The 22,502-nt window shown below is 33.2% G+C and overlaps 1 protein-coding gene across 2 annotated transcripts; it reads right to left on the bottom strand.

Moving 5' to 3' along the window:
- Positions 1-17: 17 nt before the first annotated feature.
- Positions 18-22,220, bottom strand: LOC107456258 (PI-PLC X domain-containing protein 1). 2 transcript variants are annotated; one of them, XM_087166348.1, is made up of 5 exons: positions 22,057-22,220; positions 17,892-17,972; positions 15,025-15,190; positions 11,106-11,523; positions 18-2,687 (listed from the first exon to the last, which is right to left on the bottom strand). In XM_087166348.1, exons 2-5 carry the CDS (start codon positions 17,956-17,958, stop codon positions 2,109-2,111), a joined length of 1,230 nt encoding a protein of 409 aa, XP_087022474.1. In that variant the 5' UTR covers positions 17,959-17,972; positions 22,057-22,220; the 3' UTR covers positions 18-2,108. The 2 variants fall into 2 exon arrangements, with proteins under 2 accessions (XP_087022474.1, XP_087022475.1); XM_087166349.1 differs by lacking the exon at positions 22,057-22,220 and adding an exon at positions 22,008-22,026 and having other exon boundaries at positions 1,252-2,687.
- Positions 22,221-22,502: the final 282 nt, after the last annotated feature.

Here is a 22,502-nt window from a genome sequence, read left to right as displayed (position 1 = left end):
AATCAAGCAAGCATTAATATGTAGTACCTCGTTCGTGAATATCGAAGATTCTTATCAATGCAATCTTACAAGAAAAAAAAGGAGTATTTTCTCAATATGTATTTTTAAAAACAAAATTTTATATCGATCTTCTGAATAAATAACCTTTTGCATACATCCCTCATTTAAATTTTCATCCAAATTAAATTTTTAAAAAGAAAAAAAAAACATAATTTTAAATTATATAAAAAACAAAGAAGCAGTAAAAATTTTTATGCCTGTTTGTCTTCTATATCAGATTACATCTGATGCCGTAGTTCCTATAGTTAACCCTTTTACTTTGTTCACGTGTTAGTGATGGTCTGCCTAAGCAAATTCGGGTCACGAACCTACCGCCCTCTCGGTTGAGGTTCAGAATTAGCTACTAAAAAATTTAATTCTGGTCCATTAATCCAAATATTAATCATGTGGATTGATTCAAACACGATTGTTCTATATTAATCACTGTTATCAACCAGAAAATAAGTGATTTTCTTTAAAAAGCAATGTTTCTTTTATTGTGTTCTTGATGCACTTTAATTCTAATAAAACAATTTAAATGCCTTTGGCCATAATTTTAAAACTGACTCTCTTAAAAAGTCGAAGCATTTAAGAAGAATATAGCGGCAAATATTTGTTCTTTATACTCAAATATTTTTTCAAAATTCCAATATAATATTTCGATAGTTATCGTCAACTGAACTCGATACATAAAAATAGGCATGAAGGTATGTTCTACAACTTCTACCGATAATTTCAGCCTTCGTTTATTTGGGTTTAGTTTTTTACTGATGTAAACCCATATTTGGGTTCACAGCTATCAATGTGCAACTCCATAACCTTGGAATTTTGAATCAAACCCAGTAGACAAAGAAATTCCTTGATCGAGCATTCCGACAAACTAGCTTTCGTTGAGGTCTTTTTGGTGGAACTAAATCGCATTTGCGCGACACGGGGAGGAAGCTTTCAAAAAATCCTCTACGTTTAATTTCCCGACGACAAGGGGATTCTAACTCTTGATCCGTCTATCCCTGAGAACGTCAACACTGTGGTGGATGCGAATTCGGATGGAGGGCCGTGGTAGCCCAGTGATTAGAGAATCAGACTCCGGTCTGAAAGTTCCGTTGTTCAATCCTAGACTCCGCTAAAATCCACCGAGCACATACGATATACGTGCTCGTAGAATTGGATATCCTGTGGTCTGTCGCTGAACACTACTTTGGGTTTAGGGACCTGGAGAAAATGTCCTTCCTCTTTAGATCTGCGTTTAAATCGAGGAATTGGCCTCACAATTTTTGATGGCAAGTCTTCGGATCATCCTCAGGGATGTTTCCCAGACCTTCGTTAATAGCCCATTGCGCAGAATTATAGTGCAATGTAAAAAAAAGTACCTGCATACTGAATTCGTATCAACCACCATTGAGATTCGAACCCAATCCACCTGATTAATAGGCGAGTGCTTTATCTCATGTGCTATTGCCGCTCAAACAATTAAAGCGTATAAAAAGTTAAAAGAATTCAGATAACATTTAAGTTGTATTATTAAATAATGTCGGACCACGAACTGGGAGCCTTCTCTGCCATAGCTTGGTACCTTAGTCTCTCAATCACTTCTGTTTGTTCACTAATTTTGGCTCAAGTTAATTCTAATGATGTCTTACTTTTTTAAAAACTTAGTAGCTGTGCAATTTTTAACAAAAAAAACTATAAAAATGCGATTTTATTTTAATATTAAATAAGTTTTGGAAGTTTGGAAGCATGATGAACATTGTCCTATCGTCAAACTCTCTGAAGCGAGTTCGAATACCGACATAAATCTGTATATCTTTTTCTAGAATGCATGCTGTTTCATGCTATCCATTCTTCTATTTGACATGGGTTTATAAGCTATTATTTGTAAGCCTACATCTGTATGCGTGATTAAATAAATAACTTTTAATTGGATTATGAATCTAAAGTTCAGCGATTGGTGCACTATCGTCAGTTGATGCACTATAAATTGTTTACTGAAAACAATTCATCTTTTAAAAAGTTCGATAGAAACATTAATGCGTGTGATTACAACATGTTTTCTTAATATCCAATTCATTCTAGAAATTTGCTCGATGAGTTCTGTTTCTATTTACGGAAATCGCCAACTCCGTAATACCATTTCCCAAAATGAAGTCAGTCGAAACTATATTGGCACATTCCAGCCAGTTTTCTCCAAACCATTGCGTGACCCGGCGATTCACGAGGGAGGCCATCTTCCTCAATCCACCGTAAGAATTGAAAAGGACACCCGCAGTGGTGGGCGTCAATTGGGCCATGGCAGACGTCAGTCTAACACCCGAGTTTTCGCAAACGGTGTCGTTAAGATAAGACCACAGATCATCAACTTCGTCAACGTCTCCCCAAAGATGCTTAACTGCTGGAAAGAGATACGGACTGGCAGTTCGAAATCTTTTTTCAGCGTATCCAACGTAGAGTCTCTTGTTTGTCAACCATAAAGTTTCCAAGCTGGCTCTGGTTGAGAATGACACTGGAATCATTATGTCGCCAACCTCTCTTTCCAGCAGAGATATGAGGTCACGGTGTCTTTCACCAGCTTGGCGACTCTTGAAACCTGTCACAAATCTGTGAAAGTCCATTATGACAATTTCGTTAGTGGCCTGCAGGAAACTTTTCACCTGTGAAAAATATTCTAGAGTTAGACTAAAGAATAAATACTATCTAAAAATAAAGCAAAACAACGTAAATAAAGATACAGCAGAAACATCAAAGACGTGCTTGTGGAAGAGTCTTGTTTATAGAACTAAAACTATAGGTTCTCCGTTTAAGTATTCAGTACTCCCCGTTTCAGTATTTTCATTTGTGCTTCATTCACGCTGTTTTGCTTTATTCTTCATAGCAAAAAGTCTATCGTATCCTCTTTTTACGCAATTTCTTATATTCAGAAGAAAATTTAAAAACCAGTAGAAGTCGAAAATTAAAGCAACATACAAGGTGTTCCGTAGTCACCGTCCTTTATATATTATGTACAGGTTGATTCATAAAAGATAAGTAAAGCTTAAAGGGGATATATAGTTTGTCTAAGCTAAGAACTCCTTCAGCCACAAAGTCTGAGGCCGTCTGGTACTATGGAAACAAGATTGGCGCATTCTAGGGAGGTTAGCTTCACTCTAGGACTAATTCTCTCGGTCGGGACTCTTTCTCTCGTCGACCCGAGCCGAAACCACTCCAAAACAGTGACCCCGCAACCCTTACGTGAAATAGTCATACGTCGTTACCATAGTCACCGCCACAGGTCCAGACGAATGTCTGGGGGAGTTCTTATTTTAGGCAAACTATAGTGCACCTCATAAATATTGAGAATTGCGAAACAACTCATGACTGACCAGGGGCGAATCCGGAAATTTCTCCTGGGGAGGGTCATAGACTCAAATCCCCCCCCCCCACAATTAACTTTTTTTATAAAAAAAAAATTTTTTTTTAATATTTTTTTTGAAAAAAAAAATGGGGGTTTTAATGCTAGTCTTCTTATTTTTTTTTCATAATGAACAATACATAAATAATTCAAGTATTAAAAATATTTAAATAATAAATGCAATGCGTTTTTTAGAAACTTTCAGAAGCGATTTTTTCAACATCCAAATCAATTTCTCGATGAATGCTTAATAATGCGAGTTCATTTAATTGTTCTTGATTTTGGGTTGAGTTATTGATTTGGCGACCAACTTAATGAGCTCGACACATTGGTCACGTCATAGATACTATAGATACTGCTTTGAAAAATTTAAAACCTAACTTATTAATACTTTCATAAGGTAGAGAGGTTTTTAATAATCCTTATAAATCATCTTTACTTGACTGTTATAATTATAAAATCAACAAATCATTTAAAGTAATAAAACGAGTTTGAAACATGTACATTGTTTTAATTTGAACATAATTATTGTGTTAAATAATTTCAAATGCAAAACATCCTTTGTGATTTCAAAATTCAACGTGCCATTTCAAGGCAGTTAATTATGCTTAATATCGAATCTTAATATGGTATACCACATTGTGAATGCAAAACAAAAATTACAAAAACTTTTTCTAAACAAAAATACATCCCAAATAAACAGCAAAAACGATTTAATTTAGGTAAAGGCGTTTACAATACAGTTATATATACCATTTTTTCTTTCTTTCTTTAAAAGTATTTAGCGAGAGGGTATAAAGAGGTAGGTTTGTTGACCTTTAAAAGCAATGACCACTTAAAATATTATTTTTCCTAAAGACAATGAATGAAACTGTTCAAGTAGTTGATACTTAAGATTTATTTTTAACACTTTCAATAAGAGGTCTAGAAGGGTAAACAATGTCTCAAAACTAATTGTTCTTCAGAGTTCTCAACAATCTTTTATTTTCATTATGACTAATAACTTTAAAAACAGAAAAGAAAAATTAATTAAAAAAATCGAATTTTTAAAGGTTTCTAGTTTAACAGCATTTTTTGTTAAAAGAAAAAAGAAGAAAATCTTCTACTTCTAGATATAATTCAAAGTGTATCTTTGAAAAAAGTAAAACAATGCCCGTCTACAGGATTTCGTAAAATATCCAGTTTCTTTTCTAATTACATTTAATTGTATTCTAATTTATTTATTTTGAAACACTGTTTCTGTATGAATTAATAACAAAAACAAGGTGTATAAAACACAGATATTGGTACAGAGAATTTCTTTTAGAATATGATTATTGATGTCATACAGTCGCTGCTAATGTAGCACGTTCACTGAAGATTTTTGTAATTTTCGTGCGATATTTGGAAAAAAGGTTGGGAATAAGTTCACCTGCGGTTGAAATAATTTTACAGAAGTATATTGGCAGTGGCTTTGAGTGGATTTATCTATTGTCATTATTCCACTATCAATATACAACAATTGCTTTGCGAAACGTTCAGCTGATGCAACATGCCGCAGTTTAACACGCATGTTGGTCTTCAATTTTTGTACATGTTGCCATAACACTGATGATTTGAGACATGCATGAAGTTCCGCAGCAGGAGTTGAATGTGGTATTTCTGGTAGACTTAGCCGTAAATCACCAGACAATAAAATTAGTACGCTGCAGAAAAGTTGTTAATTTTCTCTCAAGTGTATGATGAAGCTCTTATAGCTTTCTATGCGCATTAGCATACATTCATCCCATACAATAAGTTGGCACAGTTGAAGTATTTTAACCATTACAGAATTTTATTGCATGTGGATGTTTCAGTAAATTGCATATTCAAAGACACTTTAGATGCAGAATGCGCTGCTCGATCCAAAAGAGTTGCCCCGCAATTCTAGAGGATGCCATTGCAATTTAATTTTGTGATCGTATGGTTTCCAGAATAAAGGAAATGAGAAATTTTTTACCAGTACGTTCAGGTGCATGTGCATCTAAGAAAAACAATCCATCGCTTCGGTTTGTAATCGCAGTCAGAATTTTGTCGTATCCTATGCGTTGTTCGAGAACTAATTTTGAAAAATTTGATTGGACAAATGAGCTTAATTTGTCGACATCAAAGTGTGTGTGGTGTAGAAAATCACCATCGAATAGATTGTTTGCAAATTTATTTGATGCAGGAATATCCAGTTGTAACAGTGTATTGTGTACATATGTCCTCGATTAAAATTAAAGCTTCATTATATACTCCAGGACAGGATTGAATGTGCGAATTGTGGTTTGTTGCTCGTAAACGTTGTAGAATGTTTTCACTCACGTTGTCTTTGTATTTTTCCCAAAGATCTTTTGGATTGGAAGGAAAGCACATCGTCAATATAATTGCAAATAGCTTGAGCATTTGTTGCCGTCGAGCAGTATAAGATGCATCAGCCATTGAAGTGTCCCATTGTTCGTCGTTTTCGAGAATATTTAGTCCTGCAGTGGACTGATCCTTAAGACACGGTTCCCAGTTGATCAACGAAGTCAAGCATTACTGGCTGCGGTCAGTGTGCGGGTGGGGGACCACTCAGATCAGTCCGCGTAGAGACCGAGGGTGTGCGGTATTGGTCCTCGTTAAACTGTTCTACCGTTAAGTGCTCGACTTCGCGTGCAAGTCGTCGGGTTACCGAAGTGGGGGTGCTATCCCCTCTACAGAGGATCAAAATTGTGATAGTATGTCTTCGGATCATCTTCAAGGATGTTTCCCAGACCGTCGCCAATTGCCCATTGTGCAGATCTAGTGGGACGTAAATGAACTACAACAACAATCAAGAAGATTTAATTGTGGCAAGTCTTGTGATAAGTGGCGCATATATCATTTTTTACTGTTCTTAATTCCTGAAATCTAATAAATCCTTACTGAAAAGTATGAGGTTAAAAACATCAAAATCCGTTTGATTGTCTAAGTAAAACAAGGAAGTTGAAAATTTATATATATATAATATATATGGGTCATTCTCACAAAAACTGTCATTTTTTAGTTCATAAAATCCCAAAACAGTGAAGTGAATAAAAAGCTCTGAAACTTTTTATATTAATAGAAATATGTAATGGCATTATAAAGAAAATATATATCCTTTAATTATACTTAAATAAATTAATTTATTTCACTATTTAAAAAGTGAGGGAATGATATTTTATTTTAATACATGTTTTTCGCTAAGTTACAGCTACCTCAAGTTTGAAAATGATAACATACTAAGTATATCTCATATTTATTATAATTTAGTTTTATACATTTAATAGTTTTTACAGGTTTGGGAAATAAAATTGGCTGACACGATTGTCACATGGAATGGGTGGTAGAATTCTTCTTTTGATGTCTGTTTTTGCGTATTTATGTATGTCTTTTGGAAATTGCCATTTGTATTTTCCTGCATTTGTGGGAACCATTACATCAATTGTTACATTTTTACAATGTAAGATCTTTACTTCTCCTTAGTATAAAATTTTTTCATACTCAACTAGCACCCAGTCTCCTATTTTGGTCTCTAATAAAAGGTCTTCAAGGAGTACTTAAAACTACTTAAATTTCCAAATTAGTCCTTAGAAACTCCTTAGGTTATTGTGTTGCATAGATGAACTTACTAAGTCCGCTGATGAATTTGCTGTCCAAGCAGGGGAATGAAATGATATGACTTAGCTGTCAAAATCTAATAGTTTAAGAAAAACTTTCAAAGAAAAAAAATTTAATTGTAAGAGAAGAAAAAAATAACAGCAAATAATTTTAATTTTACATGTTACAAGCAAACTTAATGAATGATTTACTGTTTTTTTTCTCTTTGTATAAAATACCTTAGATTTTATGTATTCAAATTTAAAAATATAAGATTGGTAGGTTTTTATGTTAATCTTTAACATCTCTACTATGTACTTTAACAAGATTTATTAAAATATTTGAAGCTGGAAAATGTATTTATGTGTGAAAGTGATAACTTATTTTTTTTGACGAAGTTTGACGAAGTCAAAATTTATTTCAAAAGGACTAGAAAAAAATATCTTATGCAAAATATACATTTTTGAAAGTTCTGTATAGTTACTGCTTTCTGATTTTAAAAAAAAACTGTCTGGTTATCTTTTACGCAAAGTTTTTAAATTTTGGACTCCTTGGATTTCTTCTTCTGATCTCTATTTGAACTCTGCCTATTTTGTAAGTTCTCAAATTATAATGTTCACACAAAATTGATGCATCACATGCAAAACACGAAAGAGAGCGAAAATTCAATATGTTATTCCTTGAACTGTATGCAACTTGATGAACTTTAAATAATGTAGTAAATGGTCAGTAAATGGTTTTATTTCTCCCTCAATTAATTTATCACATTTTTTCATGTCTTCATTTGTAACTTCAAATAAAGTTACTGAGCAATTTTCTTTAATACAGAAACAAGTGTTTCGTAATTATGCACATCTTTTCCTTCTGCCACTCTCCGATCTGCTGTTCTTTTCATAACAGCTCCAATTCCGTCGGGAGCTCCTTTTTCATGTCCGGATTCAGTATGGTTCCAAGTAAAGTTTAGAATACCAGGAGTAGGCTGTTTTATGTGTTGGGATATCAGATGAAACATTTTATTGTTTCTATATTGGGCTGATGGCCCATCACTTAGCATATGAACATGTTTCACTTCACTTGTACTCAAAATCCACTTAAAAATTGGCTTGAGATGGGCCTATATTGCTGTTGAATCATGTCGAAGTGAGAGACTTATTGTAGCAAAAGAGTTGGAAACTACTTTATCACCATCTTTGTTTGTAATTAACTCCTGTATGTATAGTTACCTGTTACCTACCACTTCCAAAATGCACTGACTGAATCCCTTCACTATATTTGCAACTATAATTTTCGCTAAAATCAATGTGTACTGTTAGTATTGAATCTGTTGATTGTTTTTTCAGTTCATTCATAGTTTTATACTGATGAACTATATTTTCAATATGGACCATATATTTTGGTAAGTTGCCCTCTAGCTCTTTAATTAAATTGGATGTACTAACTTTATATTATATCTTAATTGGTTTATTAGAAATCTTTTCTTGATTTTTAGCAATATATCTATTTTCTCTAATACCCACTCTTTGTACTTGATTACTACCTTATCATTAAACTCTTTATAAATTGACATTTTATCTTTACGATTAAGACATTTTCTGAACAAACAATTTTCACAGCTGGAATCACAAGTTATTGCTTTTATTAAACATGCTGATGATTTATATTCAGTAATATTAATCTCATAAAGTTTTGAGATAATCATTTCCATATTAGCATGTACTATACATTTACATGTATCTCTATCGTTAATTGTTGGTTGTTTTACCCAAAATGGACACATTCGACAAAAAAGTAGGATAACTGATTCGACGATTTGGGTTTTCACTTAAATATTTTTTATGTAGATTTCTTAGTGCATCAAGAAGTACTCTCTTTTGCTTCTTTATCTTTTTTCTTGTGATGCATTCCTTTTTACCTGAGCACAATCTGGATACATCGTCAGATTAAAAAAAGCAACAAAGTTTTCTGAAGTTTCATAAGATATGTTATTTTTATTAAATTTTGATTTTACCGATTTTTTATGTTTTCTATATTTCAGAAATCGCTTTGAAAAGCACAATGCTCTGTACTTTTTCAGAATTTTTCCACTTAAAAGTTTATGAAATAACTTTTTTTCTCTGTGAGTCTTTGCTAAAGTTTTAAAATTAGTTCCTACTTGCAAACATAGTGCTTCACAAAAAACCAACTGCTTGCGAGCTGATGGGGATACTCTTTCCTTGCCCAGAAGTTCATTTACACGACTTCTTGGTGTCATTCTGTTTTGGTCTTGATTCTTAATTCTATATAATTGCTTTTTGTAACATTCAGCTCGAGTTTTTTGAACAGATACTTCATGTTCAAGTTTATTTATCTGTTTTTTTCAAATTTGCTCTATTTCTTGCACTTAACTTTATAAATCTAACTTTTCTTAAACTTAGATTATTATGCTCAGAAATTCTTAATGTGTTTTGTTCACTGGAAGGTCCCGGAACATTGTTATTCAATGATGGCACATTTACATTTATACTGGATTCTGTTAGAGCTCGTTTTCTCAATCTGTAATTGCAGGAGTTTTTCTTCCATTGTTTCCTTTTCACCCTTAAATTAAGACTAGTCATTTGGGAGGCAGGTTTCACTTGTCCTTTTCCCCTTTTTTTCAGGTACTTAATTCGTTCTTTCTGTTTTAAAATTAAAGAGGAATCTGGATTTGACTTCATTCGTTCTCTTCGTTTTCGATCATATTCTTTTTTCTTTAAACGAGCTTCCTCTTTTGTCTTTCCCATAGTTAAGCTATCTGGAAAATAGATTCTAATGTTTCTTAGATTGTTCTTAAAACAGGCATTCTGTATTTATTAAAATGCCTAAACTAATTAATTCAAGATCATAACTATATTATAACTGCTGTCTTATTTCATACTGTGTAGAATTCAGAAATAAATTTAAATTTGGCATTTAAATAAAATTCATCAAATTATAAAATATAATATTGTAAGTAATAATGTATTGTACGTAATATTGTATTGTAAGCTATAACATATAATTTTAATCGAAATTAATCAGGTTAATTAATTTTTTCATTCAAAAATATTTTTAGGAATATGATAACTTCATCAGGTAATATTATATTTTAAATAAAGTTAAATTATGAATGGGTTAGACTTTAGAATTAGACTTAATACAATGTATTCTGTAATTTTTAATTCTATTTTTATTAAAAGAAGAAAAACCAAGAGCAAACAAAAAAAAAAAAATTAACAATATACTCATCTCGAATCATTCCCTCAATTTATACATTAGTGAGGGAATGACAAATTTAATAAAATTTAAAAATAACAGTTAGGCCTAATTGATTTCTGAAATCAATCACATACAGTTATATTCGTACAAAAAAGCAAAATATAATTATCCACTTTCTCGATTAAATTGTATTTTATTTTATTTTAAAAACCGACATGAGGGAATGATAAATGCAAAAAATTTTACCTGGTTTGATTCATTCAAGTTTATTCCACAGCAAAGCTTCTTTAAGTTGAAGATGGGAACATACTGCAATTTTGTTCTATGATGCCAGTTGTTAACTGCTAAAGTTTTTATTAAAATATTTTTTTTCCAAGAAGATTGCAGGCGATAAAAACATTGTTGTGAGGGAATGATGCGAGACGCTAGGGACAAAGTTTAAAATAGTGCTGTGGTAATATTTTTATCAGAAATTAAATTTAAAATTGATTTTCTGAATTCTATATTTCAATATTCTGTAATAAAAAACACGAATTTGTAAATTTATTTTTTTTATTTCAGAAACAATTTTTTTCTTCTTTTAAATCAACAGTGGGGACAAGTGAGGGAATGACATATCGGCATATTTTAATTACCTAAAATAAATAAAAAATTAAAATTGATAATTTTACTTTTATTCTTTAGTTAGCCTGCACTCTGAAAGACACTTTCCCTGAATTTTTTTTAGTCATAAGTTGTAAAACAAACATATAATATACTGGGGACATAAATATGACCGTTTTTGTGAGAATGACCCATATATATAGAAGGCCAAGGCTCACCACGGGCTATCGTGAGAATAATGATGGTTGTTACAATATCTTACCTGACGTATAACGTCTTTAACGGTGAGGTTAGTGCGAAAACTGCTGTGAGTAATCCACAAGGTCTCGGGAGATCTTCGTGAGGAGAAGTAAGCAACTCGAAGATCCAAGTACCGGATCCCGTAAGCCAACTGGTTGAAGACGTCTTCCTCTTGTGTGTACAAGTACCGACTGAAGACGTTGTCCTCATCAGGATTGTACCGTGAATGGGACCCGGTGTTGTGTGAACCTGGCAACATCAGATCGATGAGAGAAAGATTGCCGATGTAATTCCTGGATTCGTGCATCCAGTGGGGATGGCCTTGGATGCATTTCGATTGTAATATTCTCTCCTGTTTCAGGATTGCTATCCAGAATCCTAAGCAATTGCTGGTCAGATTTAGTTTGGTGAAAGGGACTTCGGGAAAGCGAAATCGTGTCCTGAAAGAACATTTCGTAATAAGCTAGGAAGACTATTTTATTAGTATAGTACTAACTATATCTTTCATTACAATCAAATTTTGAAAAAACATTCAAGAATATTATTGAAAGTATACAGTAATGAGACTAAGCAATATCTGTATTCGATTTGTTATCGAACTAATAGGCCGGTAAGTTCTTATATCTAACTTTAGAAAATAGCTTCAAAATTGTTCGAATTTAGGGTGCGGTATGGGATAGTAAAATATAGCGGTATGGGTTACCACACTTAGCAAAGTCGCTCTCAAATATCCTACGTTGCAAATTTTCTGCTTGCAATTTGTTTTACACTCAGCAAGTGTCCCGCAGTGGACTGATCGTTAAGACACGGTTCCCAGCAGATCATCGAAGTCAAGCATCACTGGCTGCGGTCAGTGTGCGGGTGGGTGACCACTTGGATCAGTCTGTGTAGGGACCGAATGTGTGTGGTATTGGTCCTCGTTAAACTGTGCTACCGTAAAGTGCTCGACTTGGCGTGCAGGTCGTCGGGCTACCGAAGCGGGGGTGCCATCCCCTCCGCAGAGGATAAAAATTGTGATGGCGTGTCTTCGGATCATCCTCCGGGATGTTTCCCAGACCGTCGCCAATAGCCCATTGTGCAGCTCTAGTGCGACGCAAATTAACAACAACAACAACACTCAGCAAGCTAACACAAATGCATGAACTCTACTAGACTGTTATTATGTAAGCACTGCAATAAGGTGCCAGGTTAAATCATGTTAAACATGCATGTTAATCACTTACAGAGATGGTTAAATGGTAAAAACGGTTTAATTTTCAGTGTCGACGGCTCATCTTGAATTTAGCCACTAATTATAAAGGTTTATTTTCACTGTTATCTAAGACTATGCGAAATCGGAAATGAGAACGAGAAACTGATTGGCCAGTTAGGGTAATAGACAGATAGGGTGGCTTAAATGGGATTTTCTGTATCCATTGTAGGAAAGGGAAATAAAATCTTGTAATGTGCTGATAAGATTTAAAAAAAAATTTTTTTTTAACGATTGCTATTTATTTTATGTCAATGGTTACATAGAGCACAATAAAAGTGCTCTACACGGAAAAAGATAAGGAAGAGCTGGAAACTGTTTTTTATTGTTTTAGTTTAGGTCCAATTGGGTACTCGCACTTCAAGAAGAAGATCACAATACACTCACATGTGACCTATGACATTAGCGCCAGCTGATCGCTAATAAGCAAAATGATGTGTTAAAGTTGAGCTAAATTTCTCCACATAAGTTAAAATGTTAATTAACGTGAAATTAATTAAATACAGCGCAGTATTGCACATCAAATTTATTGGAATATATTTCTTTATCATCTACTTCTTTTACTTAACTTAGATTTGATATTTGTGTATGTATTTTATTGTAACTTGTTTTGTGTACCTGGCAACTTCGAAGCATAATTAGTTCGTTTATATTCTACGGGGCTTCATGCCGGTCTTTGTGTTAAGAAAGATAAATTATTGAAATCCTTGAGAAATAATCTTTTTGAAAGAATATAGAATGTGTCACTTATGAGAATCGATACTTGGCGAGCTTATCTTAAGCGAAATAGAATAAAAAAAAGCAGTTGCTAACGTAAACAAATGCAACGTTTCAACAACCAATCAGGATCGAGATACCCACACTAAGTCACTTGCAGGTATCCCATTGGATATTTAAAACTTGTAAGGTGAGGAAGTGAGATTTACCCCATTATCTTGGATTTACTGAGAAGGATGTAAAAAGGGGAAGAAACTTAATCATTACTATCTAAATAGATTAAATATTATTTTAAATAAATTATAATGTGCGGAATTTTTTGAGTTTCAAAAAAGTTCTAAAAGTTAAAAACAGGCACAGGCTGAAATTTATTCCCTACACCCCGAAGTAGAGCAGGTTTTCATTGGTGTAAAAAAAAATAAAGAGAAAAATTTTGCGTGGTATATAAAATGCAATGCAAGGGAGTAACACATTTCACATGCATGAAACAAAATATAGTGTCATTTTAAACCAAACTTTAAAAACCATCAGCAAATCACTATTCTAATGCGAATAATCAATATTTTAATGTCAACAATAAAATTTTAAATTATAATTTTATTGAATATCACTGAGACTGATTTACCTATCTTAATACATCGTTTCAAATTAGGAAAATATTTTCTTATTTTTAAAGTCATGGTGATCGAAGTAAGAATAATTTTTTTTAAAAAAAACAAAATTCGCTTATTTAAGATTTATATAAAAAAAAAACAGCTTTTGACATTTATTCCTTATTTGAACAATTTACGCAGAATGTTTGAAAGTAAAAAAACGTTAAAATGCCTCGGGATTTACCCATCGAATCAAAATTCTAAAAAATACGAGATTGAAATACGTAAAAGCTCGTTATGGCATATATGAATATGGCATATTATGAAAAAATTTTCAAGTTAGCATCAATACCTAAATAAAAAACATTATAAAAATTTTATGTTTATAACGAGTTAAAAATTACTAGTAGTCCAGAAAGACGAGATAGTCTGGTTGGTAGGGCACTGGGCCCACGCCCAAGAGGTCGTTGGTTCGATCCCTGCTGACCGAAGACTCCTCGTGTAGTAAAATGGTGACTGATACACGTTAAATCTGTCGAGTCACAAAGTCTTCCATGTTCCCATAACAAATCATACCTCTGGGGAGTTTCCTTGTCTTCTGGATTGGTTCAAAATAACAAAGCCACTGAGTTGAACATTAGAAGTTGTAAACCCAAAAACCGGGTCGGCTGTTCAACGACGGGTATAAAATAGTAGTCCAGAAAAATTCGACTTTTTCTTGGGAAAAAATATTTTTCCCCAGAATTTTTTTTTCATAAAAAGTTTTGTTATGTTGATACTTGAAAACTTCATTACTCTCCTATATAAGCTCCCCCCTTTTTTTGAGTCATATGGAGCTGATTTGAGGGGGGATAATTGAATTTTTTTTAGACAGGCAAGAGAGGCAATTATTTTTCAAGTATTTTTTCACCCTGAATTGAAACCAATCACGAGGCGATCCGACAACTAATAGTTTAAAATTATAAGGGTTTAATGCACAAATAGTACAAATTTGTGCTATCTATTCACGCATCTGATCTTGCTATCCAATCAAAAAAGGCATAGTTTCATGCGATTTTTTTTAATGCTGAATTGAATGAAACTATACACAAGTCAATAGAGCAAAATAGTTAAAATGTACAAAAGTTTTTATGTATAAAAACTACTTCTTTTGACTCGTTCTTATGCGTACATTTCACATTTCTACCTAAAGACTATTTGAACATGTAAGACACATTCTCCGATGTAATCTGTTACGCTAATTTGAATGACACCAAAATGATCGACCAAATTGTATGGATTCAGCTTAAAAAAATACATAGAAAACAATGTGTCACTTGTTTAGATAGCAAACAAAAATATGTTGAAATAAATATTGATAATAAAGGTTGATAAAGTGCTACCTGAAGTATCCTCCAGAATTCCCTTTAATGGTTACTAGTGGGGGTCTGTCTGTTGCGGGGGGAGCATTGTAAAGAGCGACAAGAGCTTCTGGATCGCTGCCCTTCCAGTTAAGTTCCAATCGTCTGTCTCCACCATCCGTCAGGGAAGACACCGTCAAATAAATGTCTGGAATAAATCGAGTCAAATCAGAACATTGGATTAAAAAATAATTAGTAATTTAAAAAAACTATGTTTTATTTTTGGAATTCAAAATTAGAAGTCCCGCAGTGGACTGATCGTTAAGACACGGTTCTCATCAAGCATCACTGGCTGCGGTCAGTGTGTGGTGGGTGACCCACTTGGATCAGTCTGCGTAGGGACCGAGGGTGTGCGGTATGGGTCCTCGTTAAACTGTGCTACCGTAAAGTGCTCGACTTCGCGTGCAGGTCGTTGGGCTACCGAAGCGGGGGTGCCATCTCCTCTGCAGAGGATCAAAATTGTGATGGCATGTCTTCGGATCATCCTCAGGGATGTTTCCCAGACCGTCGCCAATAGCCCATTGTGCAGCTCTAGTGCGACGTAAATCAACAACAACAACGAAAGCAGAAAACTTATATTTGTTAAATCTAAAGCGAAAAACGTAGGGGGCAACTTCGGTTACCACAAAAAATTCCACAGGTGGTGGTAATACATTTCAATTACAACAGAACCCTCCAAAATTCCGCAAGTATAGTAAAAATTTGACGAGATCGAGATCTTTTACTGAAAAAAAGTTTGGAGCTCGGGCGGACTCTGATTAAGGATTAAATTTTTACTACCATTAAACAAACATTTGGTTCAGTTATTAATTATAAAAAATATAAAATTTATAAAGGACTCAGGGGATAGAGAATTTACCATCCAATGAGGTGAACAGGCTGGTCGATACAAATTCTGCACCCGGCTCGCACAGACGACAGTGCTCGCGTAAAATATCCTCAGTGGTAGACGGATCGTGGGTTAGAGTCCCCTTGCAGTCAGGCTAACCGTGAGAGGCTATAGCGATTTTCCTCTCCATGTAACGCAAATGCGAGTTAGTTCCATCAGGAAGTCCTCCACGAAGGCAAAATTTCTCCCAATTCTTGATCCAAGAGTTCCCTAGTCTTCTGGATTGAGTTCGAAATTATAAGGCAATGGAGTTGAACATTAGTAGTCGTAAACCCAAACTTAAGTGGTCTGTTCAACGACGGTTATAAAAAAATAATAAAGGTTTAAAAACTACAGCGATCAGCTACTTCTGTTCGTACGGTGCTTTTGCTTTGCAGCTGCAAAATTGGGCCTGTAACCAATGCATATCTCAAGCTCGAGTGGACTCGGACACCCGGGAGGGCTTGGGTGGGCTAGGACCTCCTAGAACGAGCCCAAACTCATCTCTTATACATAATGTTCAAGAAGCGATTAAGCCGTTATTTTTTAAAGTGGAACTAGTCAATTTGGAGGTAAAAAGCCGTTTATTTATCTTTATACGATTTCAATATTCATTGTCGCATTACGATGTTTTATCATATTGTTCTGTTAAAAAACATCATCTAAATCTGCGTGTTATCTTTGCCAATATTTCTAAATTCATTCAAACACATAAAAGGCTCAGAATTATATACCAATTTCCAAATAACCACTATCCCATCTGCAGAGGATTAAAATTGTGATGGCATGTCTTCGGATCATCCTCAGGGATGTTTTCCAGACCGTCGCCAATAGCCCATTGCGCAGCTCTAGTGTAAGAAAGTACCTACCTGCCAAATAACCACTTTAAAAAGAACGGCACCTATGAACCTCGTATTGTCACAAAAGTTCAGTTGAAATTCGAAACTTCCAGAATTTGATAGTCGATAAATTTTTTATTTGGTGACAAAATAACTATGAATGCTGCTGGTAGAGCTCAGAAGATTGAAAGAATATGTACAAAGTATGGAAATTCAGTTGAAACTTGAGGTATCTATCAATTGGGGAAATGGTAGGAATTTCGATTGACGATAAATTAGATTTTGTGATAAAATAACTATAAATTCTGCTGGAAGGTCAGACGATTGAAAAAATATGTACAAAGCACGAAAATTCAGTTGAAATTTGAGGTATGGATTTGGTATTTGGGGAATTTGGTTTATTATAATTTGAGGTATTTGGGGAAATGGTTGGAATTTCGATTGACGATAAATTAGATTTTGTGATAAAATAACTATAAATTCTGCTGGAAGGTCAGACGATTGAAAAAATATGTACAAAGCACGAAAATTCAGTTGAAATTTGAGGTATGGATTTGGTATTTGGGGAATTTGGTTTATTATAATTTGAGGTATTTGGGGAAATGGTTGGAATTTCGATTGACGATAAATTAGATTTGCTGATAAATTAACTATGTATTCGGGAGTAGAATTTATATGGACTAGCCATCACTGGTGCGTATCAGGATCACCTAAGTCACCTGGAAGTCAAACGTTCTATCCTAGAACCACCGCAGTTCAATAGAACGTGATAGAATTTTCGTAACAACTAGTCATCTTTTCATTTTGTGTCGTAGCTAAATTAACTGTTTACCGATCTTAAAATAAAAACGTTAATATTTTTCTCATAAAAATCTCATTTTTGCTTTGAATATCAACAAAAACCGGCTTGCGAAGAGCTTTTCCTTTTCACAAACATACACAAAGCAGAGCTTTGGCGTTCCTTAGCTTTGGAGATCATCTTACTCCTGAAGGCACCTATAAACACTCAAACCGAAATAAGTTAAAAGATTCCGCCCTTTCCTGTTATGTATTAAATTAGTATAGTACAAATAGAAATTTAAATTAATTCCGTTAATTATTAATATAAATAGTAATTTAAATTAATTCAGTAAAATGCACACCTGTTATTCCAGTTGATGACTGGGAGGCAACTATAGTCCAAAGGCACTGAAGAACAAAAAGGATCATTGTTTTTCACAATCCTAAAATTAAAACAGTTACACTTAGAGTGTTGAAAAGACAAATATAATACAGATTGTTCCGTATTGAGCACTCTTACCATATATTTTTTGAATCGGCAAACATAAAGTTAAAAAAATATACTCATTAGGAGTTGCAAATTAGTATTTAAAGAAATAAAACGCTATCAAAATGTACAAATCACTATTGAAGAAGGCGGGATTAAAACACCTTGCCTCGTGGATTACCCCTAAAAACACGAGGTTAATCGAAAGGCGATTATCAGATGATTCTTCTGGCCTTTCCGTTATCATGGTTTTGGTAGATCTTGCTTTTTCACCACACCAATACGTTTCAGTAAGAAATTGGATTATATTTGTGGGGGGGGGGGAATTAGATTCGTGGAAACCATGACAACGAAGAGGGGGAAATGTGATGAGTAGGTAAGGCCTATTTCCTCCCTTCCCCTTAAAAGTAAGCAACATTTTAAAAAGTAGATTTTCTTTTATACGAAGATAACTGCAAAATAATATTCTTTTTTCTTTTAATTTTCTTTTTTTCTTTCTATTTTCTACCTTTTTCGGACAAAGATGATGTAAAATTGTGATTGACAGTGTTGACCCCTAGCGGCAGAAAACTAATAACGGGATTTCATAAATAATAATAATAAAAAATAGTACGTAATCGTTTCATTAGAAAAAAAAATATTAATGCAATAGTGACCAAGCACAGGCGTGCAGGCGGTCCATGATATTTCTGTCCCGCTGCTAATTACATTCATCTATATTTAGATTCATCATTTATTTAATAGATTCATTCATGTGAACAGTAAATCTCATTTCGTGTTTTCTTTTATTACTTTTTTTACTTACTTATTTTTTTATTACTTACCTTTATTTTTACTTACGTTTTTTTATCTTTCAAAGGTTCAATACTACGTTTAAATTATTTATTTATTATCTCCTGAGACAGAAAACCGAAATTTTAAATGATTATTAAGCATTAAAAAATAAATAAAGTGAATCTCCTTTTTCCACATTCCGTCAATGGCGTAACTGTGGGGGTAGGGGCAACCCCTCCCAAAAAATAATACAATCGAGTCCAAACAAACATTTAGTGAGTAAGAAAAAAGCAGCCGAACTTTTATTTTCTAAGTAAAAAAGAACAATTTTTCAAATGCAAATGAATAAGTAATGATTGCTTATCCAGGTGGTGCAATCTGAAAACTCTTTTGGAATAATTCCTTCTTTAAAAAAGAGAAAATGTTTAAAAAAGGGGATAAATGTTACAGACAAAAATTAATAAAATAAAAATACGGATCATTATAATTTCATTAGAATGTTTTGCACAAATGGTAACATTTTTAAAAGTTTAATATCTAACAGAAATGGAAAGAGCATGAATGTTTATGCTGGGACCAAAACGGCAGGACGGACTAGTCCTTTTTCGTGCAAAGATGGTTTTCGACGCCAGAAATTGTAGCCAAAGGGGGTTTGCAATTAACGACTGATGACACTAAACTTTAATTTTTTTAATATGAAATTAATCAACGACTATGAAATTAATACTATGAAATTAATCAACTACTGATGGCACTAAATTTTACATTTTTTACTATGAAATAAATTTTTTGTTTGTAAATATTTGTCCTCATGCCATACATGTTATTATAAAGAATAAAATATGATTTTCAGTTATGATTAATTTGGTAATGAAGTCTCATATCATAAAAATTTAAATTTTATATACATTCAAAATAAAGATCAAGTTAGTTTATTTTGTCCAATTGACGACTAAGAACACTGAAACTTTAAATCTAATAAAAATCTTAGGCATAGCTCTTAAATTGAGTTTAAGAGCTCCGCACAGGTAATTAAAGTTCATAAAAATCAAAACCATAGAAATAGAAAATAAGTAATACTTAAGCATTTTCAAATGATTATTTGAGTGAGACGTTAAAACTAAACGATAAATAAACGCTGATTAAAACTTAAATGATAAATTTGAGGGTGATTCATAAAAATGATGCTATACTTTTTTCAATATTTTTGCCTCCACCCTCCATGCTACTACCCCCCTCCCCAATTTGTGACGCTATATTATGTAAACATGTAAGCAAGTCAGAAAGAAAACACAGATTATATTTCAAATTTTATCTTGGGCAGATTTCCGCATCGTGACCTGCGGCAGAATAATTTCTAAGTCTAAGTCTGCTCGTAAAAAATAAATAAATAGAAATAAAAAAACAATACAGGAGACACACTTAAAGGGTATAACTCGTAGCCACTCTCGGACAAACCTCTGTATTTTTTTTTTTTTTGTTAAAAAATTGCAAGTTTAAAACACATTAGGGACCTTGGAGATTGTAGTTGGCATGATAGCTCATGAAACCGAAATAGCCACCTTTACTTTTTATACCATACTTATATACCAGTGGTTACCAACTGGCGGCCCAAGGGCCACGTTCGGCCCGCCAAGCCTTCTTTTGTGGCCCGCGAACTAAAATATATTAGTTGTCATTTTTTACGGTAAATTTTCGTAAAAAATTTATATGGGTTTAAAGTACTTTTCTTCGTTAAAAAAACTAATTTCTGCGTTTCCGTGAAATTTAAGATAAAAACGGTGCAAAAAATTTATTTCTCAGGTAAAAATCTACTTCTTATTTTAATTTGAAATTCAATACTTTTGTTTTGCACAACTTGATAAAACTCTGACAGTAATATTTAATGTTCCTTCAAACATAAAAGAGTCCTATATAAAATTTTGATAAAGTTGCGGCCCTCCATTTGACTGGTGTTTTTAATTGCGGCCCCGGCCTCATGTAAGTTGGAAACCCCAGTTATATACCATAACTACGCTTTTTAATGGCATCGATGAGCATAAGAACAATAATAATCAGATGTGTACTCATTATCTGAAAAAAACATGAAAAGAAAAACTGAAAAACATGCAAGACAGAAATATTTAACCAGCTGATTTTAAATATTTGATTTTAACCGAAATGCGGGGTGTCATACTACTTGTTATACCCTTCTTTCCCCTTGTCACTGGCTGTCACAATTTCACAAGCCTCTTTCTACCTTTAAAGCGTGACACCGTTCATGAACAGCTATTGATAAATTTGAAAATAAAATGCGGAAATTGATCGCTCTTAGGGATGGCATTCGAAAAATAAATCAACAAATCACATAACTTACTTCAATTATTAAGCGAAAATCAAACTATGAATGAGGGTTTATGCAGAAAAAGAATATCTAACGGCTTCTGCATTTGAGAGACCCAAAAAACGGTTTCGCGGAAGGATCACAGAAGTTCCGAGAATTTGGGACATTTTTTAACAATATCTTTTTAAACCTGTATTTATATTCATACTTTATATAATATTTCAGATATTTTTATAAAAAAAAAGTAAAATGCATAAGTGAACAAAAAGAAAGAGTTAAAAAAAATTCTCTAACATTATATTAATTTAATTAGGATTAAAATACGCATTTGTAAAAACTTCCTTCAGTTTTTTACTTTCAAATTTTCAATTAAGAATAAAATTACCTAAATCTAGAGTATGAAATTACATGTTTTTCTGATAATTATTCCCAATGTTTATAACATCGCTTTATCCAAAACCATAATTCATCTTATCTTATTCATTTTTAATTCATGCATACACCAAAAAAATGTCGTTCCAAGCCTGGAATTAAACTTCATGACATAAAATCTAATTTAAAGATTTTTATTCATACGACAATGAAAATATTTCATTCATCACAATAAATATTTCCAAAACAAATAGTTATCTTTCCATAATTAACATGTTCACAACTGCTAATGAACTTAATTTATGAAATTGTTATTATTTCCGTCAAGAGAAGCTTCATCATTTAGGGTTCCATAACCGATAAATATTCGGAAACGCTACAGCTCTAAATTTAATTTGAAAAAAAAAAAATGAAAAAAAAATGGGGCGAAAATTATAGTAACATATAAAAAAACATGGTAACATGGTTCATATAAAAAAAAAAAGTTGATAAAAGGAAAAATATTAAATATTTGAAAATTACCCATCGTTTATTGACAGAAAAGGGGGAAAAAGAAGAGGAAAATGCTTACTTGCTTTTTATTCTTCACTCCGCCCGCGACATCTAACAGAGAATGGTAGTTGTCCACTTCGTCGCAATAAAAGGGAAACCTTATAGCCGAATCTACTCATTTTTCCTCGAAAAATAGCTACCAAAAAAGAAATTTATTCCCCTCCTTTGTTCTTTATTCGATCTGATTTCATATCGTGGCGCCATCTGAGACAAAAATCGTTTATCGTTTGCTTTTGTCTTCAATTTTTTTAAAAAAAAGGAAAACGAATAGTGTGCCTATTAGCGTTAAGTGCAGCAATCAAATAATCTACAATTTATTTCGGCAAGGTGCATATTAACTAGGATGGTTTGTTAACCCTTTGAGGCACGCGAACATAAATTTTCATATTTTTTTAAAATTGAGAAACTAATTATGTTGCTTAGGATCTAAGAATGGGAAAATGACATTTAAAAAAAATTCTGATT

Source organism: Parasteatoda tepidariorum, chromosome 6 (assembly GCF_982258835.1).
Source record: "Parasteatoda tepidariorum strain Cologne lab strain chromosome 6, Ptep-v5.0, whole genome shotgun sequence".
NCBI classification, from domain to species: domain Eukaryota; kingdom Metazoa; phylum Arthropoda; class Arachnida; order Araneae; family Theridiidae; genus Parasteatoda; species Parasteatoda tepidariorum.
This window is presented reverse-complemented; position numbering and strand designations above follow the sequence as displayed.